Genomic DNA, 27,304 nt, shown 5'->3' with positions numbered 1-27,304 from the left:
AAAAAGAAAAAAAGAAAGAAAGAAAAAAGAAAGAAAGAAAGATGGAAATCTACAGTATTATTGACTTTGCACCATGAGAAGCCTATCTCACCCAGAAGCACATGTGAAAGGGATGCAGACATAGGTAAATGGGGGGGAAAAAAAACAAAAAAAAACAACAACAAAAAAACCCTTTTCCTTCCCTCTCCACCCATTAGTATCTAGCAAAGTAATCCACCCTGATGAAAAGTAGAATGTGCTGGTTCAGTTGTCCATGTTCTTGGTGACACTAAGCTACGCTCCTGAGCGTACAAAGAAATGTATCTTCATTATAACTGTGCCAGAAGTCCCATGCACAAATGCCAACTAAACAGTATTTCTGCTCATACAGCTTTCTCCTTTTGAGTTGGCACATACAGGCTATTTTTGGATTCTGAAATACAGCACAGCTGTTTTCGTTACTTTTCTATCACTAGCCCTAGTGAGGACATTGCTTCAGCCAACCTACATCACTCACTGACTTAAGTCTAGAAGAATTTCCTCAAAGAAACAGGCTATCACAGTGCTGGAAAGAGCTTAATGCTCTCTCCTTATCAGTTGGCACTTGTCATGCTTAAGGAGCTTTGTCTGGATAAATCTCAAAAATTCGTAGCAGTGGATATGCATGCATACAGAGGCAATAAAAGTGGTTTTGGATAAGCAGCAAAAGGGGATGATCAGGAATACAAAAACAGAGTCAAAGCATCTGCCTTTCATCTGCCAATCAACATTAAGCACCCTAAGGGTATGAAGATACAAAGAAACCCACTAGGTCTTTTCTTTCTCTTGCTACTGTAAATACAGATACTGGAAGAAAATGAAATGAGGTAAGGTAGTATGGTACAGCCTTTCACAGTGGGATGATTAATATGGAACAAAATCACTTACACTTTTAGCCTTTTCCAAATACTTTTTGTATCGCTCTTCCATTTGCTTCATTTCTTCCTCTTTTTTCCGCAACGCTTCTTGCAATTCTTCAATTTTTAGTGCTTTATATCAGGAGAAACACATATTGAAGAATAAAATAATTGTATTATGCTTATTTTCCTGTGCTTAGGTAGATATTTAAGGCACAACTAGGACTTAATTCAGTTAAGAAAAGCTTACATATGAAATCTGATAGAGAAGATACAAAAGGTTTCATAACTAAACAGTTCAGAAATACATGAAAAATGTGTACCTCTATCTCATTAGCTAATTGTTCTGTACAAATTTTTTACTTTCTTAATTTAGGAAAAATTAAATAGAAATTGAATCATAAAGCAATGCCACGTACGAACAAACTTACAAAAATGAGTTTGTTAATGCATTTTAGATTTCAAAATATCTTAATATTGCAACACAGATAAATAAGAATTTATCTATTCTAAGTGAGCACGCAGGATTCTTGCTCAGATCTTCTACTGTGTAACAACGAATAAGGTTTTRTGACAAAGAATTATGACATGAAAGTACTCATTTTTCCCCAACATCTTCTCAAGCAGCAGGACTGTTTCACTGCACCACCTTTTTCTTTGCTATATAAAAATATGCTTAGTCACTACTGATTGTACAAATTATGTATCATTTCAGATCGCAGATGATGATTAATTTCATCACCCTGGAACAAATAGCACATAGCACTGGTGCCTGGTTCTCAGATAATGTTAGAGAGTGTCAGCTTCATTTTGCTATGTTCAAGGTACAACTAGAGTTATAAATGTTTTTATCTTATCAAGACAAAAGCTCAGATCTGGAATTTTAAAAGCAACCTGTAACTCCAGTAGAGCAGCTACAGAAGCCTTAATATGTTTTAGTCAGGGATTCAGAAAACAGCTATTAAATGCTCTCACATTCAGGCATGTCAAGTTTGAAATGACTGCGTATTTCTTAGCTACTCATGAAGACCCTGAACTTCACCAAGAGTTCTAACATTTTTAAGAAATGGAATTTTATAACATGTTCTGTGGTTTTAACTCAGTAATAATAAAAATTCTTTCTGGATCTAGAATTTACACAATGAACACTAAAATGGTATTCTAATCTTACTAGACTGCTGCCTAAAGGAAACTGCTTTGGTATTAAGCAGATAAGCTACATTGGCTTCAAGCAGTTCCCTTGTTTGTAATAAGTAAACTTGAAAAACAACAACCCACCTTCTTCATTATTTCTTAGAAAATTAGAAGAATCAACAATATAAAGCACCCATCAACCATTTACAACTAGACTTTAGGCTATGTTTGACCTGTTGGCCAAAATGCTACATTCTCACTGACCAGTGTCAAAAAATTCTAACATTACAATGCAAAATTCACTCTGTAATCTGAAAACATACTGAAGTAATATATATATTGGGAATAAAAATAACCTGGAGATGGTAGTAAGAGTTTCTTAAAATAGGATGTCAGGAAATACGATACAGTTCTTAATAGCTGAGGTTAAACGGCAGGTGAACATTAACATTAGAACATTAAGAACATTAACCCAGTATTTCTATGGCCACTGTCATTTCTTACTATGGCGGGCTCTAAAACATGATCTACTACATTTCAAGTGTCAGAAGATTCTTTCTGGTCTCCATAACCTAAAAAACTTAAGAACACACTATTACTGCTATTTAAAATGTACATTTTGTCTTGCACTTTCTGTAGATAATACAATAGCAGGCTTTGACCTGCATACAGAATACCTGATTAAGAAAAAAAAATGGAATGGTGCATGTATCAGTAAACTCACAACTGTTATTACATCTTGGTTCCAAGTCCTCAATAATAGCTCGCTTCTTCTGTAGCTCATTGTTCGCTTCATGGAGCTTCTCACTGTTACAAACCACAACAACAGCATACACTGTTTTACCAATATTCTTACTGTGTCTGAATGAACATTAAGTGATAGAAAATACCCCTTATATAGTCAGTATGATTGACTTTTGGCTATGGGGCTTGAGGATAAATGGCAGGTGGATCAATGCCACCATGGAAATGTTTGTAAAATAAACTAAAAAAAAGCAGTACAGTATATAACTAACAGCACACAGCTTCATTCTCAGTCCAGAATTACAAATCTATTTTAGAACTTAAAGTAAATTTTACAATGTATGCTTGAAATGAGCATTGGTAAATTAAGAAACACTGGCTTAGCCCCAGTGCAGCAGAAACTACGCATACTTAGGTAAGCTAGTTAATAAATGAACAACTTACACATTTTAGTAAACTGTAAAATTAAAAGCAGTGCAGAAATAGTAGAACAGAATGTTAATACTAACTAAAGTGCTAGTTAAAGTAAACAAGCAAAATGAGTTATTCCTCTTGAATAAAAATTTACATGATGTTAAGTAAAGTTTTCTAACCACCACAAAATGATGGTTCCTTCACAGCTTTTTCTATTTTTGAAAGGTTTTATATAAGAGATGGAATAAATACCTAAACAACAAATTCCCTAATACTCCTGTGCTACCTGCATTTCTCTTAGTTATGCATTTTCTAGATATATTGAGTGTTTGTCCTCCCACTGCTGTCAATGAGTAAGCATGTTCTACCATACGGGAAAGAAGATCATTTCATATGACAAAAAGAAATAAGACAGAAAAAATACTTACAGATGTTCTTCTAGTTTCTTTTTCAGAAGAAYTGACTAAAACAGAAAGTTAAATATGTTATTTTAATACACCGTGGAGTTTTAATATTATTATTTCACTAAGTTTAAACATATAATTTTGACAATTATAATCAAAATTCAACTCTTACTTTACTTGGTTCTGGATCACATTATAAAGCTATCCTCTGTGTTAGCTACCCTTCCTTTGATAGCTGCGTAACCTTCCTCAAATTAAAATGCTTTATAACTTCACAAATATTTTCCTAGGAACTGGATCATTACAGGGAAGACTGTAAATGACAAAATTTTATGGCAGTTGTTTTGCTTTCTTCACGATTCAGCACTTTTGTAGACTAGATTCAAAAAATGTATTTGAAACTAGAAAGTACAATAGAATTTGCCGGAAGAGCTGTTCTACCAATGTAGCAAAACAATTTGCATAAAAATTTACTTGAAGTAAATTACTCTTGCTAGTTTTTATGGGGACAGGAAAGTGTCACTGACTGGAGCATGGCAGAAATGTTAGTCTCAACTACTCTACATTTTGTTTCACATCTTTATTGTTTACTTACAGACACATAAATATCATACAACTTACAGTGTTCCACTTTTTGATTAACACACATTTGGATAAGCTCTTTAAATATAAGCTTTAAAGTAAATTTTAGTTTAGTCTTAAACTCACTTTACACAGCATAAGCATCTTTCAAAAAATAAAATCAATGTCTACATATTAAATGTAGTGTTAAGTAAATAGAAAGCCATACTCACAATAGCCTTGAGCAGAAGCCCATGCCAAGAAACAGAGATGACATTAGTATAAAGCAAAACAGCAGCCAACAGAAGAAATATTTAGTTACTCATGAACAGAAAAAGTTAAAGCTATGCATCTTTTTCAAACATGCACATTTTTCTCCTCTGTTCTCATCAGCAGTTTCATCCTGTAACATTTTCTAAAACATTTCACTAAAAACAAAGGTACAACAGTAATAAAAAAGCATATTTGTAAATCTTATTGAAATCAGAAATTCAAAGGAGAACAATTGCTGTTTTGAAAAGTCATTTTAAAACAAAAGTCATACTAGTAACAAAACAGGAGAAAATATGCAGTCCACTCGACTACAACCAACAAGAATAGATGCACAGATTTTGGTGGAGTGATTGTGAATTGTGGTATTTTCACATGGATCAAATACAAAACAAATGTAGACTACTGAAGTCAGATACAGCCTTTTTGTTTTGTATTTATCTAGTACCAGTCACGGTGGGGCTCCGGCATGTGACTGATACTCCAAAATGCTATCACAATACAAGATAAAAATCAAAGCAACTTCACTGCTTTTCCTGCCAATGCTCTTTCAACGTAGGTTCAAACATACGGCCAATGGAGACAACACAAGAGTGTGCATCTCCCCAAAAGCTTTTAGCTTTATTRTAGCACAAATATTTCAAAATATTGACTTTGATCATATTCTTGTGTCATGCTTTTTGATTACTTCAGAGCTGTATTTTCTTAACTGCAGTAGAAAAAGATGGCAGGGAGGTGGCAGAAGTATGGCAGTATGACTCCACTGACTTCAGAGACACAAAAATTTACAATAGCTAAGGATTTGTAGGTTTTGGCCATTTGGTTTTTTCTTTTCCAGTCATCTGAACAATTGCAGCAACATCACCCTATCTATAAAAATAATTTGTTGCATGTATCTTTCTGCATAACAAAGTATTTAAATCAACAAGGTCACTTATGCCGATCACTTAAGAGATTATTTATTCATTTAGATAATGAAGGAAAAATTGGCTGCAGTAACATTTTCCTAGGGATTTTAAAAAAGTAAAACTGAATTAAGTTTTGTTTTTGAATCTTTGCATTGCGCTTGGACTTAGTTTGGTAAGGGCACAAACAGCCACTTGTCAAAAATGATTCCACTGGCATATTTTCACATTATTTGCATACTACTAGTACTTTTGTAGGACTAAACTGCTCCCTCTCCCTTCCCTACAGATGGATCAAATGTTCTCATGGACAAGAAACTTAACAAAGATTCACAGTGCAAACAAACAAAACAAGAGGGACAGAGTTTACTCAGACACATGAAGAAAGGTGCTTTCAATACCCTGTAGTCATATTTTGCCTTCTACTGAAATCAAGCTCCTTAGGGGAGAGATTCTGTGGCTTATAAAAACACTTTACTCACACAAAGATCCTGCTTATACATGTAGCAAGATGCTTAAGTTCAGAGAAATAAAAGTGAATTACTCTAAAAATAAGTATTTTTTTAAAAAAGTCATAGCTTCGAAGTCGTATTTCTGAATCCTCTGTGTGTAACAAGTAACTTCTGTAGATGATGTTCTCGAAGAGGAAGAATATATCTTAAAAAAGAATAAAATTAAAAGTTTTATCTAATTTTGAGATAGCTTCACACTTTATTCAACGGTTCTGTTAATTCATAATAGGAYATTTCTATAATAAAATTGTAAAAATTATCAAATGTACAACAGCTGTTTTGCTTTTTCTTCAAAATGCTGAAAAATTCCACTTATGAAACTCCAGAAAAACATATTTATAGGCTGACTTTAGAGAACAGATATCCTCTCCAGTATTTAATTGCTACTTTTCCTCTACATCAAAAAAAATAGGGAAAAAAAGCTTTTTTGCTGGAAATTTCTTGCATGCTTAAGGACACCAAAAATGTCTATCACCTTTTGAGGGACAAATTTTGGTTTTGCTCTGCCTATTAAGTCCAAGCTCTGTCCTGCAATTGAGCTAAATGAACAGAATATGAGAAACTACTGCATGGAAGATCTCAAAATGTGAGAATGTTCTCAATGTGAGAAGTAGACTAAAGTTACAGACAGCACTATGAGGGATGGTCAGACTTCACAGGAGCTAAGAGCTACATGCAAAGTGGCTGAACTTCACAGGTAACTGAACAGACACAATCTGAGAACTTTTAGGGCATGGATCCTAASCAAATCAGCAGGACCTAGTAAGTGTGTATCAATATATGTAGTGGCAAGAGAGACCACTTTTTGCGTACAGATGCAGACAGACCGGGTTCAATAGGAGAAGATATACTCAAGGGCAGGCTGTTTAGTTGGGAGGGTACTGGGGCCAAGAAAGGGAGCACAAGGACAGATCAGGAAATGGGAAGAAGGATAATAAGGTATGCAAATGATGTAATCAAGGCCGGTCAGGTGTACCTGTTGAACAGCCCTGCACCTGATCAGTGCATGCTAGAGTTGGACAATGCATCATACCCACTTTTCTGCTCATACCTAGCATGTCTGACTTGATTCTGTGGTCAGGAGAATCAGAGGTGGGGGCAGCCACTTACAGGCTAGCAAGGCAACACCCAGGATGCAAGCAGGCACCCCAACATGAAACTGCAGTGCCCATTCCAAGCCTAACTTCATCTTCCTAACTATGCACCTTCAATATAGAAACTAAAAAAACTTCTCCATATGGGTCTTGGCAAACACAATGTACTTAATTTGTAGCGGTACTTGTATGGATCAAGAAAATGCTTTTACTACTTTTTGTGCAATCTTAAAAATCATTTAAATTAGAAAATAAAACAAAACAACCCCTTGCCCCAACTCTCATCACTCTTTTCTGGGCTGAATAGAAAAGGAATCTTCAGTTTTCCAGTTTTGTACATTGTAAATCTACAAAAATAAGAAGTAGTTGAGAACTAGAAGAAACATGCTCAAAATCAAGCACCAGTGAACTGCATGCTATGTCCTTCCTTACCCTTTTCCCCAGGTCTCTGAAGGATTGTTCTAAGAATAGCTTATGATTACACATGATGAACCAAGACAATCAATCCACCCTCAAAGTTGGGTTAACTTTGAGGCTGGGCCTGCTTTGTGTGTGGATAAGATGTCCGTATCTTTAGAGGTTTCTAAAACCTTTCTGCAAAGCTACACTTCGCTTTTGCAAGAATAAGGGCAGATCTACACATCGAACTCTGCAAAATAGGCCATGACTAGACCTACACAGAAGCCAGGAATGCAGGTTTCACACCATAAACTTCTGCTCTGCTTGAACACGCCTGCCTCGTACATGCAACAAGCTGTGTAGTTCCATGGAGTTGCAACAGTACTATTCTGCTGTTAGCTAGCAGAACTACCACTAATTACTCCTACACAGGTTGTAGCCAATCTCATAAGCACACTGCAGACATACCCTAAGCTGCTGTCCAAACCAAAGCCTCAAGAAGGGACAGAATTATAGCTGTAATAAATAAAGCTGTATTTACACACTCAGTATCTGAGAAAAATTTTCACATTCTTACTCACTCTGAAAAATTTGAAATGATCTATAATGAAGACAGTGAAGAATATCTTAGAATCACATAGTTATACGGACCTTTTTAAAAACGATTTTTAAGTTATTTAGAAAAATACTTTCACTAGAACCCTACAAGGAGCTTTACCTTCATACAGTTTAATCTGGGAATGAAAAGGACCAACTAAATTTAATACACTCTTTAACAAAAGTAAGTAGCTAATAATAACTTCAGTTTTTTTAGCTGACTTAGTTAAAATAAAAACACAAAAGTAGAAAGCAATACACTACAAATTGTTGCTAATTAGCAAGGAAATACAATCAGACTAAATGTACAGTGTGGATGCACCCTCCTCCAAATAACCATTTTCAAGAAAATTCTAGAGCTTCTCTCAAGCACATGAAACAGCAAAAGCAATTTGAGTGGAAGACTGAAAGTTGTTTTTCAACACTAGCTCTGCCGTTTCAAATTTAAAATACATTACACTATGGGACTGATCATCTGACTCTCTTAGTTTTGGCCTGCATGCATCTTTCATTAAGAAACACATTACATCAGCAATTAGGGGGCTTCCATTGTCAGGAAATACTTTTACTTCCATCAGGAAAACAAAAATAACTTTGAAAATTTACTATAATGTGGAGAATTAATATGTTTGTAATTCCCTGCAGAAGTCTCTATTCTAATAAAAGAATTATGATAATGCTGAATTCTCTATTAGAAAGACATACTGAATCAAATAAAACCTCTCTGGTTCCTTCCCTGCCTAGGACATTCCTTTTTTTTTTTTTTTTTTTTAACCACAAATGTCTTATGCCATACATCTTATTTAGACAAACATAATTCAGTATCAAGGCCCTAACAGTGAATAAGGAAATCTATTACAAATCTCTATCTGCATATTTCTTCAGAACAGAACAAGCAGAAAGTATTACATAAAGCTGGATGCAAAAATAATGATAACTACCTGAATGCAAGTTTGATATACATTTCTACTTACATCTTCAGCTTTTGAACCTTGATCCTGCAAAGATTTCTGTAGTTCTTCAACCTGGGACTGTACTTCTAGAAGTCTCTGATTTACCAACCTAGAAAATAGATATTATCCTATTTTTCAGAAAAAAAAACAGCTACAAGATAAATGTTGAGACTTTTAGAATTGTATTTAGGTCATCTTTAGAAGATCTGCAACTCTATTTGCTGAAAATTTACCACAGTAGTCAGAGTGTACTGCAGTTTCAGGGATTAGAGTGTATACTCTCCCACAGCATTCTGATACTCTTCCAAGACAACTAAGATAGATGTTTATCTGGTAAGAAATTACTTCTAGATAGATGCAACAGAAATTTCTAACAGTCATTTCTACTTCATGAAAGCTACTAGCTTACTGTTCTTATACAATCACAGAATCATAGAAACTTATAGGTTGAGAAGGATCTCTGGAGATTGTCTAGTCCAACATCAGCTAAAAGAGATCCAGTTAGAACAGGTTGCTAAGGACCATGTCCAGTCAACATCTGGGAGGAGAGCTGCTCTTTAGCAGCTGGACACTGTTCTGAGGAAATTATTTTTCCTTGGGTTGAGGCAGAATTTCCCAAGCTCCAACTTGTGTCTTCTACCGCCTGTCCTTCATGGCCCATCTTTCAGAGAAGTCTGGCTCTGTCTTCTTTACACCTTCCCATTAAGTAGATGTAGACTGCAGTTAGATCTTCCCTATGCCATTTCTTCTTAAGGCTGAAACCAGTTCTCTCAGCTTCTTCCCATGCGTCACGTGTTCCAGACCCTCATCATCTTAGCAGTCTTCTGCTGGACTCACTTCAGCATGTCAATGCTTTTCTTGTACTGGGGAGCCCAGAACTGTATGGTGCATCCAGATGCAGTTTCACAAGCACTGGCAAGAGGGGAAGGATCACTTTCCTCAAACAGCTGTCTGGGACAAAAGGTTCCCCACTGACAAACGTCCTGTTTGCTGCCCATCAAGACTCCCAAGGCTTTTGCTGCCAGAGCTGTTCCTCACCTGTTGGCCCCAGCCCACACCAGTGCTAGGCTCCTTCCATGCAAGGGCAGGAATCCATATGGCAGGATTCTTGCCTAACCATATCTATGATGCTAAGATCCTTAATTGGGAACTTAGGCACTTTTTTCAAAGCTGGAGATGGAAAATCTTTTCTGGGCTTTTGATGAAGAAACACATGTCCAAGGAACTACAGTTGTGTCTGCCTCTCTACTGAAAGACCACATACAAAGCAGGCAAATAGCAGCAGGTGTCGACCTCCTTCCAACAATACAGCTCCATCTGAATTCTTACTTGCTGAATTGTTCTCACTTGTCATAGCATTATGTAGGTGTAGCAAGACAGCTAAAACCTACTGCACACTACAATATGAGAATATTCAGAAGTTAAAATCATGGGAAAATTTCTACTACCCTAAACTTTCATAAAATAYGCATTTTCACAAAATCTGAATAATCTTGACAGCAGCTCTAATTCCTGCCAAAATAATTCTAAAATAATAAAAAGAAAACAGAAGAGACAATGAAAAAATGCACAGGGAACAAATGGGTAGAATGAAGGTATGTGATACTCTCTTCTTATACTTGGTTTGCAGAAGGAGAATCAGAAAAAATGCATGGTACTGCTGGGACCCTCTGCATCATTCCACTTGGAATACATTACAGAATTCTTCAGCCCATACTTCAGCCTCTCAATACTAAATCTGCATCAAAGGGCTAAGTAGGTTCACAGCCTGGTCAACCTATTCTCACAGGGCTAACCTTTTTTTTTTTTTTTTTTTTTTTTTTTTCCCCCGACAGGAGGAACTTTTCCTTGACCACACACTGTTCAAGTCAGAACTGTACTGCATTGCTAAAAAGTCACTGGAATGGACGAGAATACCTCCTTACCTGTTCTCTGTCTCCAGTTCATTCTTCCGTAAATTTGCATCATCGAGTAGGCTTTGCAACAAGGCGATCTTCTCATTGTCAGAACCTTCTTGGTTCAGCTTTAACATCTTATTCTCATGCTGAAGGCGAATGAGTTTCTCCCTAAAAACATAAATACTATTTGCTAGGAAAAGTATGCTAATCTCTGTAAAGAAGAAAACCACTTAGCACTGCAGGTGTAAAGATTATGTAGAGATCATCTTTATTCATTTGAGAGAGAAAGCTGAAACAGTCACATCTCTTAAGATGTCCACATTCAAATCTGATTAAAACAACTTTAATTGTAGAAAGCACAACAGAAGAAAGTTGCCTGAATGGCTATACAGATCTCAGAGCAGGGCCAGACAAACTGATAAGTATGACACAGAGATAGGCATCAAACATTAAAGGAGGTTGTAATCTCAGTTGTCATTGAGCAACTGCATGAACCTGGGCAAGTCACTTCCATCCTGTTGGTCTGTTTCGCCTTAGGTCGCTTAACTTGTATATTTAGACCCAAATCCAACTGACAGCTCACAGAATGAATCTGCCTCTCAAAACTCGCACAGTGAGTCTAGTTTTCTCTGTAAGATGGAGAAAGTCATTTGAGCAGAAAATCCCCTTTCAATATGCAGATTCTCCTTTTGCCAATTTAGTTAGTCCAAAGACCTAAGCTCTGTCATCATGGAGATGACAGGAGAGCAGCAGCAGCTGTTCCTACGGGAAGGCTGCCTCTTGCAGCATTCCCACTTCATCAGCAGAGGCAGCAGCCCAGACCTCTGCATCAGGAAGTACCAGCCTCACAGCAGCCACCGCTACTGTGCATGTCTATGAAATAGGCAAGAAGGCGAAGTCTAGCAGCTCCAAAGTCTGCATGAACATATGCTTGTCTAAAATCCATCTTCAGCTCATAAAGATGAAGAGACAGTTAAATTTACAAGGCTTCACTTAGGTATTTAAGACATTTAGGGTCCTGTTCTCTCTCTTGCAAATCATGTGGAAGGCTTATGCAGTCACTCCATGCCTTACTAAAAGTGACTCAAAATACCATTCTTTTCCTCTGCTGCTCCAGAACAAAACTGAAAGGAATGGCTCCTGTAGCAGGGTGCAGCAATACAGTTCTAGAGAGATATCTTTTTACTACTCAGAAAAAGACAAGTTTCAACCCCAAATTAAACTTTGCAAATGCTGAAATAACTGTATCCATACTTACTGAGAGAAAAGAAAAACTCTTAAAGAGCTAGCAGATTTCTAAAATGTCACTGTCCTTTAAGGACTTTATTTTAAGTTACAGAGATAACAAGCCAGCTGGTAAGGCTAAACACAGTCTGCAGCATCTTAAGACATAGTGTTTTTCAGCTATTTGTTCTCCTTCTTTTTAATAGGACATGTTTCTTTTCATGCCACAAAATAAACGGAATATGAACCTCCTCTTAACTTTGACAATTTTAGTCTTTTTTCCTCATAAAACACCACCGTTACAAACATTTTTATCTGTCAATACATATTTAAGTTGCAGCCTTCTGAATTCTAAGCAGGAAAAAAGACACGATTTGAGAGTGAAGTGCTCTTCTGGAGCACAACACAAAACTCAGGTCAAGTGCATTTTGTCATAAGCATGAGGGGTGCTGTTGTGTAGAAAATCAAAAGGAGAGAAACTAAACATTAATTGTAAACATTTCCTAACGCTGAGAAAAGGCGAAGCTAGTTATTTAGGGACATACTCTAAAGGCTAGTCAAAACAAAGTATGCATCAGCTTACTTGATTTCAGGAGTAACAATTTCTGCTGCTAAACTATCTGAAGGCTCCTGGCTTCCTAGGGACATTAAACCTAGGTCAGGAAAAGAAAAAGAATTTTAGCAAGACTAGTAACTTTCTTTTAAAAGACTAGAAATGACTTTGTTCTACAAGTTCACAGTTTTAGAGTAATGTTCTTAAGTAAATGTGAAATGACTCAAAGTCAAGCTATGGCAAGAAGGAAAGACAAGTACAACTTCATTTGGAAAACAATCACTATTTCTACCTTCAACCATTCTAGACAAATAATTTTGTGGTGTTTTTCTAATAATTAATTAGTTTATCTAAAAACTACAAAGCTGTTTCCACATAGCACATGGAAATAAACTGCAATACTTGAAACAGCAGATATACATCAGAAAAGTGTTACAACTTTCTCCAGAGAGAGACTGAACATGATCACTCATAAATCCAGAAATATGTTCTGAAAATATTGCATTGGAGAGGAAACTAAACATGACAAATTTCAGTCCATCAGAAACTTTGAAGTGTTCTCAAATGCTTGTAAAGTTTTGAATAACAGAACAGTTTTGCAAGCTGAGCTTAGAAGAGTTTGAATTCATTCTCCTTTCAACAAATGCATATTAAATGTACACCAGAAGACTTCTGTGAACTTTAGAAAAGATGCATTTAACCTCCTTATTTGTTCTTTACCTGAAGTGGTGAGTTGACCTTCCTGTGCTTGTACACATCGGAGTTCTTCAATAGTTTCTTTCAAAGAATCTCTTTCTGTTCTTAACCTCTGAATAATTGGAAAGAGTTAGTATTAGTCTTGGCACTACAAATCCTTAAAACTAGGCCACTTGCCAACAGGCATCGCACCAGCACTTAGGAGGAATTTACATATAATTCAAGAAATGATTTTCAAATTACAGCATCGGAGCCTATTCTGTAATAGAGCAAAGACTAAATATTCCACAGGAAGAGCAGTTCTTTCAGAAGAGTAGCCTGCTCCATATTATGCTTATGGGGATAAAGATAACAACCAGGCTGTAGTCTTACAAAATCAAGATATTAGTGACACAAAGTGCTGGTGCCAGGTAATAAATGGCATCCTCAAGAAAACAAAATTCAGCCCAGGGGAAGGGCAAGGAGGCACACAGTCAACAGAACAAACAAATTGCGTTAACTTTACTTTGTCTCTCTTTCAACAGTGCAAGTGTACGAAGTCGTTCCACTTCCCCTTCCTGACATGTGCCAACTGGCCTTGTCACTCATAAGCAGCTCAGATATGGAAGAAAATCAGTTGCCTGAGACTCAGTCCAAAGAGAATTGAAGAACCGTATTGGACCATTCTGGAAGCTAAATAGATGTGCTCTTCAGTAGTGTCATATGCCCATATGCTCCTATTTCACAGAAGTCCCCTTTTGGCAAAACAAGAGAAACTACAAGTAGTATTGAGGCAGGAGTTCAAAAGGTTCCCAAGAGTCAAATATGAGAGAAGAGAATGACAATTTAAGAATCAAGTTGTAGTTTCTTCCAAAAAATCAGGATGTGTCCAATGTCACCAAATGGCCTAGAACAGACCTCATTAGGTACAGAGTTGTGTTGGCTGATGGCTCTGTAAGCCTGATCTTGTGAACAGTTTGATTCGGATGTATGTCAGTTCAAATGAACCCAGAACTTGGGATCACTTTTGCAAAGAATATTTTGGTGGGTTGGGACACAGGCTTCTCTTGTACTCCTGAATCCTTTGATTTGGACTCTGGTTTAACTGCTGGAACAATCAGGATAAAGTGGGCATTCTGTCTGCACAGAAAGCCATTTCACAAATCCCATACATCATAAAACTGGTTTCACCATTGCAATAAAAAGAGCCACCCAGCAGCAGTGCTTATAAATTCTGCTGCTGAAAGCCAGGATCCTAGAGTCTGATACTATCTGTCAGAAAACAAGTTGGTTACTCAAATGCCAGAGTATTTCAAGGATTAAAGGAAGCTCTAAGGCTTCTTTCAAACATGCATAAGAAGTCAATTTACCCAATTATGTTAATATTTATCAGTCAAAACATCATAAAAGGAAAACTCCAAATCAGATAGCTTAAAATATCAAACACATGCTACTGCACTTTGCCAAAACATAAGGACAAAAACGGCTTCAACACCTGCCTCCAAAATATAATTCACAAGATAACACTACATAAACTTTCAACCTGTGATAAGCAATGTTAATAATATATTAGAACGTGTCAACAGGGGAACAGAAAGATTAGGAAACGTAAGTGGAGAATCATTAACCCAAACTCTGTAAGACTCCTTCAGCTATAGTCGAATCTCACAGGAGCCTAGCTATTCAAAAAGATGTACTGAAAACAGCTTCTGCCACAAAAAACACACCACTTCCCAGGTGGCAAAACAGAAGCCTATAGCAACAATAGCCTGCAATTCAGATCCTTTGTGCAAGATGAAATGGTCCACCAAGCAACAGGTAAGCCACAAACACAATCTTACCATTGTCAAACAAACTGGAGAAATAAACTTTAAATAAAAAGCAGGAAAGAAAAATCAAAGCACAATACGATGAACACAACCATTATGAGCATTCCAGTGTAAACTCAAGGGGAGAAGAAAGTGACATATCCAGAGTAGTCAGTAAGTTTAACAAAAAGAGGGAATCAAAGACTGATGAACAGAATATAACCAAGAATTTTCAGTTCTAAGTGCAAGAACTGAAAACAGGGAAAGACTGGAGAGGAAGGTATGTTCAGGGAAATGCCTACAAAGATTCTGCCTGATGGACAGATAAACTTATACCACAAACAAGCCTGAAAAAATGCTAACTGAAAGTGCTGGGGATGTTTTATGAGGTATTTTGAATCATTGACAAGTAAGACTCCTAAAAAGTCAGACAGAATTAACACAGTGAGAAATAAAGAGTATGCAAGAAAAACCCTGAAGTCTTGGCAAAAGAAGACAGAGCAGACAAGCTCAAAATCACTAGCAGCACATGACAGAGAGGACCTATCTTGCATATATATATTAGCACTAGAAGATAGATCAATGAAGAGCTGCCGTAAAAGGCAAGATTGTAAAAGAAGATACGTCATTCTACAAGATTCCTAAACCTCTTGCTACAGTAGTCATTACTCCACAAAGAGAAACATGCGTGTGATACTTCATGGAGTGTTATTTTGGAAAAAAGACTGAGTTCAGTTCTAGGATGATACTGCAAAAACCCTGCTTTAAATCGTTTTTCAGAATACATCAGAATCATCCTTGGCATTTATAAGCCTTCTCATAGTTAATGGCGAAGAAACAATTTCAGATGCTATCTGTTAGGTCTTTTCCTTCTAAAAATGTTGCCCATGTTTTTGTACAGTCACCTTTATTCTCTGCTGTACTCTCCTTAGGTTTAAAAAAATTTTGAAAACAAATATTAGAAAATTTTAAGTGAAAAGAGTATTCCCAATTTAAAAAGCTTATTGTAAAAGACTTAGTTTTGATTACCACATTTCTGTGTAAGAAAGGACATAAAGTTGTTTTTCTACTACCAAACAAAACATCTTGACACTTACATCTTTTTCTTTTTGGAGGCTGTCTACTTTTTCTTTCAGCCGTTTGCATTCATAATCTAATTTATCAGCTTTCTTGGATTCTTCAGATAATCTGTTTTGTAGTTCAACTGCCTGCGAGAACAAGAATCAATAATTTGTCTGCAAATATTAAAACAAAGTATTCAAGACAAAGAAGCCAGTTACCATGCACCACGAGACATGTTTAAAACAAGTAAAATATTTACCTATAGGACATACTAAAAACTGCTTTCACCAGTTGTTTTCTGTTTTAGTCACAACAGTATTTAAATATTAGGTCTTACAACAAACAAAAGCAGCAAAAAAACAATGTATTTTGCATGTATAAAATAAAATAAAATAAAAAAATTAAACCCAAGCAAGGTCCACAGAAAAAGGTAGAAAATTCTACAGACCAGAGAGCTTAGGAGAAGTTGAATAATCCTCCTGCTTTCTGAGAAGCCTAAGAAAAGGAAGTCTTTGAAGAAATTGAATCTTCTAAGACTTTCAACACCTCTATTTCACAAGCCTCACTGAGAATTTAACCATCAGTTTATGTGAACAGGTAACTTTCCTTAAGCTGAATTTTCTTAACTATTTTTTAATACCCTAACTTGAAGATTCAGCCATAGGCTCATAATCATCATCTTTTTTTTTTTTTTTTTTTCCATTTTACTTCAAAAGGAAATGCATGGCTAACAAAGTCTCATATATACTTTCAAGCCATAGATTAGCAAAGAGCTTTTAAACTTAAAAGAGGAGAAATCTGAAAGTCTAGCAGAAATGCTCAGTGAACGATCAGGCTGATCAGAAAAGTTTTAAAACCTTTTCAAACCTCTCCAACATTAGTAACAAAGATTGAGCCCGAGAACATTAGTAATGCTCATAATTCAGRGAGCATGGAAGCAAGTAAGCTGACCAAAGACTGACTGCAAATATGTAAGCTGAAAGAAGACTCAGCTAAAGACATTCAGCTTCTGAAGAACATGCAAGAAAGCTTTTTCACGGCTTCATTTTGGGTTACAGAGAAACTGATTAAATTAAATTGGGAAGCAAAGCAGTTGCCATACCTATATTAAGGCTGCCAAGCATGTTCCAATAATCCGATAATCTTTTTCAGTACAATATAACTACAGCAAAATAACTGCCAGGTCTGAAATTCTGCATAGTTTGTCTTACAATGAAGGACTTCGCTGCTCTTGATCTTAAATTAAAGTTTAGGAGTAGAAAGGGCAGAGGGAGGGAGCCTACCGTTTCTGAAATCATCAGAAAAAGTAACCCAAACATTAGATTTGAAAATATTTAGCTTCCCAGATATGACACCCTTCACTGGGGCTTCCAGAATAACTACAGACATATAAAAATGCAGTCTTTCACATGTGACTGCACCCTGTACTTGTAAAATGGGTATAATCCCACCTTACATGGAAAGAAACGTATTAATGTTCGTAATCATTCACAGTATGATAATGGTAGGTAGAAAACAGCGGGAGAAAATAAACAGCCTTGAGTCAGAATTTGGGCAGTGTATAGGAAGATATAAATTTACATATTCATGCAGGAAAAAAAAGAAATAATGAACAGCCATCACATTTACCGAGCAATATCTGACATGTGGAATGATTAAAGGGTGGATCTTGTGGGAAAGAAAAGTAGGACATACTGTTAAAAAAATACCAGAATGCATATGCACAAAGGGGCTGAATTAAGATTACACAAAACCAATTCTAGAATCTTCTCATTTCTATTCTTCAGGCTGCAAAAAACAGTTTTAAGAAAATACTTGCTTTCAGAAAACTAAATAAAAAATTCTAAATAAATGCTATTTTATCTCCTAGTACAATCAACCACTACTCCTCTCATCCCACAAACTCCTCAGCGGGACAAATACAGGAATTTCCTCATAGGTTGCTAGAGTGGTTTGAACCAAGCACTTTCATCGGCAGAGTACAGAAGGTCTAAAAACTTGCTCAATTATATCATTATCACTGAGGCTGGATTTTCCACATACCAGGCATGATAGACTTCACTAATGGGGCACACTAATGCTCAAGAATATAGCATCAACATCTTTATGGCTGTCTTAATTCTCACCACACCTCTCAAAAGTTAGGAGACTCAGAAATTAACTTTTTGACATTTCATACCCACACTGTCCACACCTGCATGCAATCCTAAGAACAAGCCCAGCCTTACAGACCCTAAGGCAAATTGAATCTGCGTGTTCATTCTGAGGTAGTGTAGTTAGGTGAAGGAAACTCACATCTGTCAGGTGAGACACCTGATTATTTATACCAGTCTCAGCCAGTTGTACAGTTCTCATATCCATTTGTACATATCAACAGTTCCCTTGATCTGAAATCTCATCCATAAAACCCATGGAATGAGGAAGAAAAGGAGGAGTACTTCACAGCTGGGTAGCCAAAGCACAAGCAGTGGGGCTGCCCTTTCCAAAATTCTTATCATCAGTGAAATAAGAACAACTGGATACAGATGTTTAGGCTACACAAACATAACATATGCTTTGCTGTTTAAAGGAGAGAAATTTGTTACAAGTAAACATGATACTACTGGTGTGTGAAAGGCCACTGCTTTCTAAATTTACTCTTCCCTTTGTTCTAGCCTTTTTCTTGTCCAAGGTATTCCCCTGCCCTGCCCTGCCCTGGTGGAGACATTTGGACTATACTCTCAATTAGCCCAGGAAGGCTGAAACTAACTGTCCTAGTTACTAAGATCGTCACATTCACAGAAATGACTTTCAAATTTGAGGGATACATGTTCCTCCAGGGCTTGCAGTGTTGTTGGTTGTTGCTTTTGTATCTTTATTGTGCTGTAAGCAGACATATAGGGACACCAGTAGCATGACCATTCAAGGTTAAGAAAAGGCAGGCTACAGAGTGCACACTGTTTGTGTTAATAAACCAGACTTGAGCTGGCCTTGTTACAAGAGTCTCATAATGATGTCATGTCAATATAATGAAGAAGCAGAGAGAGGATAAGAATGCCTTCCACCTTTATAGAAATATGATCACATTACTCTTGGATAAGCAGGAAAATAAAACACAAGGCTCTTCACTTCAGAGCATACTGATGATGCATTTGATATTCTTCTGGGGGCATATAAATGAAAAAAATGAAAAACATCCTCCCCTCTTTTTATCTTCTGAGCATTCAGGCATACTAGATAAACTACAACCTGAATAAAAACAGAGAGAGAGAGAAAGAGAGAGAGAAGAGAAAAAGAGGTTACTTAACTACCAGAATAACTTACCTTGCTACGGTAGATCCCCTACTGCTGAAAATTAAGTGAAGCCTGCTTGCTTTTTCTGAAAGAAGAGGTTCTAAATCAAGCTCCACTACTGAGCATGAATTAGGAATAATTAAAAAAAAAAGCTTAAAATCTGCTAATTTTTGAAAAGTAAGGTATTGGCAAAGTAAAATAAATTTGCAATACTGTGGGAAAGGAACAGAAAAGAAGTACCTACAAAACATGCACATTACCCAAACATAAAGAGCTGTTTGTTCATTTTGTATTTACTTTGAGGGGTTAGACGTGCTGTGAAAATAAAATGTTGAGCAACACAGATAGCTGTTGCACTGGTGATGTCTGTTCTCACCTGTCTCTTATATGTCTCCAGCTGACTGCGTGCTGCGTTAGCCTTCCTTAGTTCTTCTTCCAAGCTCACGGTATTTTGCATGTACATTGTATTTTTCTCTTCTAAGAGTTTTACTTGCCGTCGTAAATCACCTAGGTCTTCCAATTTCTTTTTGTATGATTCTACCTGGCTTTCTAATTTGGCCACTTTATCAGATGAATGCCTGCAGGGACAGATTTGTATCAAATTCGTAATTGGAAAAAATTTGGTTTTTCTTAAAAAAAAAAAGCACTTGTCAACTCGAAGCGCTGCTGTTGGAAATGCCTTTAGACTATCATTCTTCCTAATACATCCCTCTTTTCTGTTTCCAAAATTAACTTACAATATTAATTAGACCCCTTTCTTCCCCATTTATTTTTTTTTTTTAACTCTAAATCCATCCTCAGAAACTTACATTTCACCAGCGTAAGGAATAACATTTTCTGCCCTTCACTTTGTTTTAAAGACAATCAGGGATAAAAATCACAATTATTCATCTCTTGGGCAGTCTATACTTGGCCACACTGAAGTACCGTAACAGTTTTGGAACATGATGCCTTTTAACAATAAGGCAATATAGGGTTCAGTTTATAATAGATTCAGGCAAACTTTTACCAATCCACCATCCACTGCTTTAAATTATATCCAATTCCTACAATATCAGCTTGATATAAAGCATATTTCATTAGAAAAAAGCCTATGCTTGGAAAACTTTCAGAGAAAAATAATAAAAATCCAAAAAAACTATAAGCTAAGGAAGAAAGAATCCCCACAGCCATACCAGAAAGTGTGACACAAGAGTGTCTTTTTCATCTTATTGCTCTGAGGCTGGATGACTTCAACATGTCTGTAACTATCATTTTGACGGCCACAGTACATTTTAGTGTTCACTTAGAAATTTTTATATTAAAATTATTTTAACAGAAGCTAATAAAGATTATACGAATTATATGGATTAAAAGTTAATACACTTAAAAGCATGCTTAGCAGAACATAGTTTACCTTAGTACATCTATCTCATCCTTCAAAGACTGAGCCTCCTCTGCCAATGTGGTAAGCTCTTCCGTCTGTTGTCTCAATTCAGCAATTTCCTTTTCTAGTTCTTCACAGCGTATTCGATAATCATCTTTGGCCGCTTCTAATCTGTAGAAATAAAGTAAAACAGAAAGTAATTTCTCGACTTGAACCTCTGTTACCTTTCTTCATCATCATCTTCTCTAAGAATACTGGAAACAGCCTTACAATGCATAGTAAAAAAGACAGCAGCAGCCCAGCGTGCTACAACACAGAGACTGGAACTTTGCTCCCAAGCATTTGGCTTATTCAGATACGCAGACGCACTTTTTTTTTCTTTGATGCTTCCAATTTAAGATCAATGTTTCTGCCTTGCAATGTTACATAGAAATGTACGCTGTCAATTTTAATGGAATGACAAATCCCAGCTTCTTCTGTGGTAATTATTTTTCACACATACAAGTTCCAGGAGAAATTTTCACTTTTTTTTTTGTCTTGGTGTATATGAAGTCTGAACATTAAATCTTTATCCTACAGTTTTGTTCAGCTGTCCAACTCTTCTACACATTCAATAATATACACTTGATTGTCATACGTTCTAAATGATGTAGAACTGATTTCTTTTTTTTAAAAAAAAGAATCTGTGACTGTCCAGAATCTCTAAAGAACTAAGACATTCATTTATCTGCATTTTGATTTCTATACAAAGAATGCAAACCAAAGTTTCTGCAATGATGAACTCATGTACAATGTACATACGAAAAGTTTCATTAACCTGGCAGTGAGCAAAGGAAATAATGACGAGAAATTTCAACTTAACATTTTCAATGAATGGAAAAGGACATTATCTGGCAACATAAAGTGTCATTATGATTTTAAATTAACATAAATTAACATAAAGACATCTTAAAAAGGATATATAGTCAATAAAAAAGTACTGTAACTTCATATAATGAGTCCAAAAAGAATTTACAAGAATACGGACAAGAAGCTATCGATAGGACATTTAACCTAAATATAACAGAAGTTTTGATCTTGATACACCAGAGCTGTTGAAGAATACAAAKAAGGAAGACTGGAAAACAACTGCTGTGCAACACTGCACATCACTGCAGCTGAATGTACTTCCTGTTAGGCCTACTAGAGCTAGAAAATACCAACACAGGCAAATTGTCATTAGATAGCATACATTAAGAATGTAGACAAAGAAGAAAAAGGAGCACTGAAGGACAGAGACCTCACACACAAATGAGAAGTTAGAAAAAACTCCAGAGCCTCTAGAAAAAACTAGAGTAACAGGCAGTACAGAAATTTAAGGAGTGGGGAAAATCTGTTCAATACAAACAGAAAGTGGCATGAAGAATGGGTTAGGAATTGTTCCAGAGAATGAAGATGACTAAGAAGAGTTAAAGGGCAAGTTACAGAAATATTACTGTTTCTTTATAGTATAGGTGTATAGAAAGAAGGACAACCGACATTAGCTGGGGTGCAAGAAAAACACCAGATCTTTTCCAAGAAACTGAAGACAGAATGTATGACTGAACACACATTCCTCCGAAGAAGGCTCGGCATGTTGAAGTGAAAAAATGGTAAAACTCAGGTACAAAAGAAAAGAGCAGGTTATATGACAATTGACATAAGAATTGGAAAAGGGCAATGCAAAGAGGACAGGAAAAAGAAGAAAAAGTAGAAATGTAGCAAGATGTCACAGTGTCACAGTCAAAGGAGGATGAAAAGTACAGGAACAAGAATGAAAAGATGATAGTGAATTGGACTTTCTATTTTTTCAGCAGCCRTATGACTTAAGCAGGCAGAAAGTGATGATGAAAAAGAACTAGTAGGATGATTGAAAGAGAAAATATATTTTCATGTGTTAGAGAAAAAACAATTCAGCAGCAGAGTTCACTCACAGAAAATGTTTATTTTTCAGATGTGAAGCATCTTGTTTTTAAACTTAAGAGGAGGACACACTGTTGTTAAAAATACCATCTGCTCATAGCAAACTTTCAGCTAGGAATCCCTACACCTAAAAAAAATACAACCAGAACAATTTAAAAAGAGAGAAGCATGCTTCTTTTCATTTGCATTGATTTTTTAAAAAATGGCTGAAGTGATCGCACATGAATAATTAGAAACAATTTACCAGAATAGAGGGGGACATACACACATTTCGACATTAAGATACTATACATTTTTTGAAGTTGGATCTTTTAAACAGGTAAATCATAACATTCACTTCACTGTAAAAGCTTCACTCTTCTGCTTATATCATCCACTACAAAAAGTCAGCGCATATCTGCCAGCTGAACCGGAAGTATACAAACCATATCTCCCACCAACTACAAGCAATCTAATCACTCGCAGCTTTTTTACCTGAATGTTTCCTCCTGGAGTTGTTCTAACTGGGTCTGCAGCTGCAAGTGCCTACGACCTGCAGGACTGTTGGGATCTTCGATAGAATCAGATTGGTTCAGACGTTCCATCAGGATCTGGTTCTCAGCAAGTAAACTGCTCTTCTCCTCCTGAAGGGCGGCAACCTGTTGTAACAGAAGCACATTGAAATAATAGAGCTATCAGCTACAGAGAGCAGCTCTTTCATGAGTGCAACAAAATATTAGCGCAACCCATAAATGGGAACATACAGGTCTCAATATACACATTTCACCAAGAAAACACTGCACAATTGATAGATATCCAACGGAAGTAAAAGATACTTACAACATTACGGGTAGGATTTACCATATAGAAAATGTAAATCTTAACAATATTTCTTAAAAGCACCTAAAGTCTGTCTTATCACAGAAAATAACTTCATCGTATTAGAGTCCGCATACTTTCCAAAAAACAAAGCACCTTACAGTAATGCTTTTTAAACTAATTTCCAGAAGAAACAACACTTATCAATCACAGAGAATATCCAAGTCTGGAAATCCAAGTAACAGCTATACCCTTCCTAGATTTTTTTTTTTTTTTTTAAACTAATGGCTAACTGCAAGCAGATCTGGAACATGAACACAAGTCCCGAAGACAATTCAGTTTCTGCCAGTTTTGGGAAAACAGGTGGTGTGGTACAGGGAACCTAAAGTGTTGCAACTCAAAGAATCATTGAAGCATGAACTCATATACCATTAGATACTACAGAATTAACATGCAAGTAGGAGGAGAAAAGAGGGAATACGAACTTCTCAAAAGAATGAAATTCTTTAGTCAGAGCTTGCATCATCAAATATACTACAAATCAAAGCACAAAGCTTCATTAATTCTAATGGCTGCTAAACTGCTTGGCACAAGGCCAAATCATACCCCAAAGCAGAGTTTCACTGAAATTGCCTTTCCAGCCTTCCTGTCTAGATCATTCAGATCTTCCGGATGAGGTGGGTACAGCTTACAGTAAAGCTTAGTTTAAATCCAATCACAGCTGATGCACTAGAGTAACTTCCAGTTGGGGGGTAACTTCTTACTGAACGTGTTACAGCAGCACCACCTCTACGAGTTTTCTAATTCATGAGCTGAGCCATATAGCTTACTTCTTTCCTACCTAAATGAAGTGCAATCAGTATGAACCATCTTGATACTGACATCACTGCATCAGGACAAGAGAGCATGAGCTTTGCTCTGGTAGCACAAGTAAAACAACAAAACTGTTGTGCAATTTTCTTCTTCCTTTTTAAAAAGTAGGTTTCCACACTGCCTAAAAATTAACACGTCTCTTTCCCACTTTGGTATTAACGTGCACAGCAGATAACCTACCTGCATATCTAACTCATGACATCTCTGGGCAATTTCTTCTTTTGTTGCTAGGGCTTCATTTAATTCTTCTGTAGTTTTCTTCAGCTAGCAGAAACAACAAACATTTTTAGTTTCATCATTCTCTGTAAATTGTCTAAAATAATTTCTGAACTATACAAACTTTTTTTTTTTTTTTACATTTATGTAATATACTGTATTTTTTGAAAAGTGAGGTATTTCTGCTTTTAAAAAGAAACAAAGATGTAAATATGATCATTCTTTAGTTTGTGTGACAAACAAAAACATCTGAAAGTAATATATGGTCTTACACAAAACACTAAAGTTACCATACTTAGTCTGTGAACTGAGTCCAAAGCCCCTGAAAAACTTAAACATGAAGAACTTGCCAAGTCTGTATACTGAAAAAACTGTCAACACCACTTTTCTTTACATATGCAAAGAGTGCATAATTTCAGTTTTTATCTACTTTTCAAATACAAAAAGGATTGAAAGGTAGAATATAGGGAATAGACAATTAAGGTAAAATCTGTCTAGTCACTGGGAACTACTCTTAATGCACAACAGGAATAGAATTAACATGGAGATGGAGAAGCCTACCACTCTGAAAAGGGYTGGGAAATACTCAAATACTTCTTTTTAAAGGATTTTATAAGATGTATATCTTTCAAATTTGCATGTGAACACAGTTAGGATAAAATAAAAAAATACAGTTAAAAGAAAACTGGTCTGTAAAWACATGCAATGTATTTATTTATATAGAGATATGTATAGATACATATTATTACATAGGATAAGTTTTAGATGGGCCTCTACTTTCCAAACAGGATCACCATGTCTTATTTCTCAGGAGATTGCTGACATAAAAACATTAAATCCATCTGCCAGCATTTACAGAGTTCTGCAAAGACAATATGATGGAGGAATGCAGGGAACACCATTGTATTATAATTCTACTACTTTAGGAATAGAATGTTGAAGTAGGACAGTATTAGCACCAGGTTAAGCTCTCTAAGTAGAAATATATCTGGTTTTGCGTTTTCTCTAAATACATCAGACGGGGAAAGATTCTCTTTCAAAACTTCTCATACATACTTCGACAGTTCCCAGGACTGCTTCAAGGATTTTTAAGCCACATTTAAATCTTCTTATTGACTTTTAAAATGAGAGATAGCAAAATCTCTCATTTCAGTTTTGTTTCAATACTACAAACTTTGTTCTGCTTCTTTCTCATTATCCATTTGCATTGGTTTTCAATTTTGCTATACTATAGCACTCCACAGCTAATATTATTTTCCAAAATGAGTTCTTCTTTCCTTTAAACACACAAAATGGGTAAACTCAGACTACAATGCAAAAGGACTTGAAATATTGAGATTTAATATTCTAGTCCTTATTTAAATTTTCCACAAAAACATTCCATGATTAAAGAAAGAGGCAGACCTCTTAAGCATAAAACAAAATGACTGGGCACTGATTTCCTATAATTAAAGGAAAAGAAACATCTAGTCTTAGATACCTGACGATCAAGGTCAACGTAAGCATCATTTCCAACAGAGACTGGAGACTCTTTACTCATCAACTGCAATTAGATTACACCAGATTAGAGAAAGCAAAATATTAATTTTTATATTAAAAGCTAAGCTTCAAAGAAAAAAAGATGATTTTAACTTCCGAGAGCTTTGTTCTAACAATAAAATTTTCTACTTCATTTTTATATGCAACATACTCAGAAAGAATAGAATAGAAAGAAATCTTCAGAAGCTGTAAAATTTGAAAGATTTTTAAGAAATTTAAAAGAAAAAACAGATTTACACAGTCACTTTTTCTTCTGAAAAAGCAAATTATTTATCTATCATGAAACCTACAGTTCTCTTTGGAGAGTATTTAATTGAAGTAGTATTAGAACAATAATAGCTATCTATGTATCAGTCAAGATAAATCTCAAATTGTTCTGCTAGTGGCTTTTGATTATTTGGAAGTCTCCATTGATTTTCTTTTCTCCTAGATAAAGCTGGGCACACAGCTAATTCGAAAAAAATAAAAAAAAAGTGCAAAACAAAGAATCAAACCTCCTGATCTGGATTTGTAACTTGTAAATTAAAAAAAATTGCAAATATTATTTTTGGAACAAATATTATGATTCTGTATAAACTGACCAATCACTCTGACTACAGGAATGGTTGTTGGGTTTTTAGTTTAGAAAACATGACTTTTAAGTCATGACTTTCTAAAAATAATCTCCAAACTGACATGCTTATTGAAAGAAAAAAAGAGCTAATAAGAAACTACTTTCTTTCATTAACCACACTCTCTGATCAAGAGGAAAACGAGTTAGAGAACTATCTCAATTAAAACACGACTCCTTGACCAAAGACTTCTTCCCAATGATCTCCAGCAAATATTTTAAGGTGATGTTAATGCTGAAAGTTGGAATCAGCTCCCTAAGGGGTAAGAACAAACAACAACTCCCCTCAAAAAACAAATATGTTGCAACTAACAAGAAAGGAAGCATTATGAAAGCATTGTTTTTGTGACAGTGACAAGATACAAAACATTTTATGAGTTCTATGACATGATTCATGGAAATTATGAGCAAAACCCCCCTATCTTCACCAAAAGCAGAGCTAGATCCTTCTCTTCAGTGTGCCCTAGGCTTCCTATCCAGCCTGGTTACTCCAGAGACAGTTTCCATTATTCCCTCCAAAAGCTGAAGCTTTAGCATTACATTTCACTAGCAAATTTCTGATACACAGCACAGTGCTTGCACTTCCCATTCATTCTGTGTAAACTG

General features: G+C 36.0%; 1 protein-coding gene across 4 annotated transcripts in view; it reads right to left on the bottom strand.

Annotated features, from left to right (window-relative positions):
- The window catches only part of HOOK3 (hook microtubule tethering protein 3), a 73,486-nt gene that overhangs the window by 15,135 nt on the left and 31,047 nt on the right, over nucleotides 1-27,304 (bottom strand). For 2 of the 4 annotated variants that reach the window (XM_085317594.1, XM_085317614.1), the window contains exons 6-18: nucleotides 26,030-26,092; nucleotides 24,514-24,597; nucleotides 23,137-23,300; nucleotides 20,752-20,892; nucleotides 19,732-19,933; nucleotides 16,118-16,228; nucleotides 13,258-13,345; nucleotides 12,568-12,637; nucleotides 10,788-10,928; nucleotides 8,884-8,971; nucleotides 3,596-3,630; nucleotides 2,734-2,816; nucleotides 907-1,007 (exon numbers count right to left, since the gene is read on the bottom strand). In XM_085317594.1, coding sequence (XP_085173720.1) covers nucleotides 907-1,007; nucleotides 2,734-2,816; nucleotides 3,596-3,630; nucleotides 8,884-8,971; nucleotides 10,788-10,928; nucleotides 12,568-12,637; nucleotides 13,258-13,345; nucleotides 16,118-16,228; nucleotides 19,732-19,933; nucleotides 20,752-20,892; nucleotides 23,137-23,300; nucleotides 24,514-24,597; nucleotides 26,030-26,092 — 1,371 coding nt within the window. The remainder of the gene's footprint in view (nucleotides 1-906; nucleotides 1,008-2,733; nucleotides 2,817-3,595; nucleotides 3,631-8,883; nucleotides 8,972-10,787; nucleotides 10,929-12,567; nucleotides 12,638-13,257; nucleotides 13,346-16,117; nucleotides 16,229-19,731; nucleotides 19,934-20,751; nucleotides 20,893-23,136; nucleotides 23,301-24,513; nucleotides 24,598-26,029; nucleotides 26,093-27,304) is intronic. The other 2 variants (XM_085317603.1, XM_085317621.1) reach the window with 2 other exon arrangements.

Source organism: Rhea americana, unplaced genomic scaffold (assembly GCF_003343005.1).
Source record: "Rhea americana isolate MKP2758 unplaced genomic scaffold, rheAme1 scaffold_115, whole genome shotgun sequence".
Classification (NCBI taxonomy): Eukaryota; Metazoa; Chordata; class Aves; order Rheiformes; family Rheidae; genus Rhea; species Rhea americana.
This window is presented reverse-complemented; position numbering and strand designations above follow the sequence as displayed.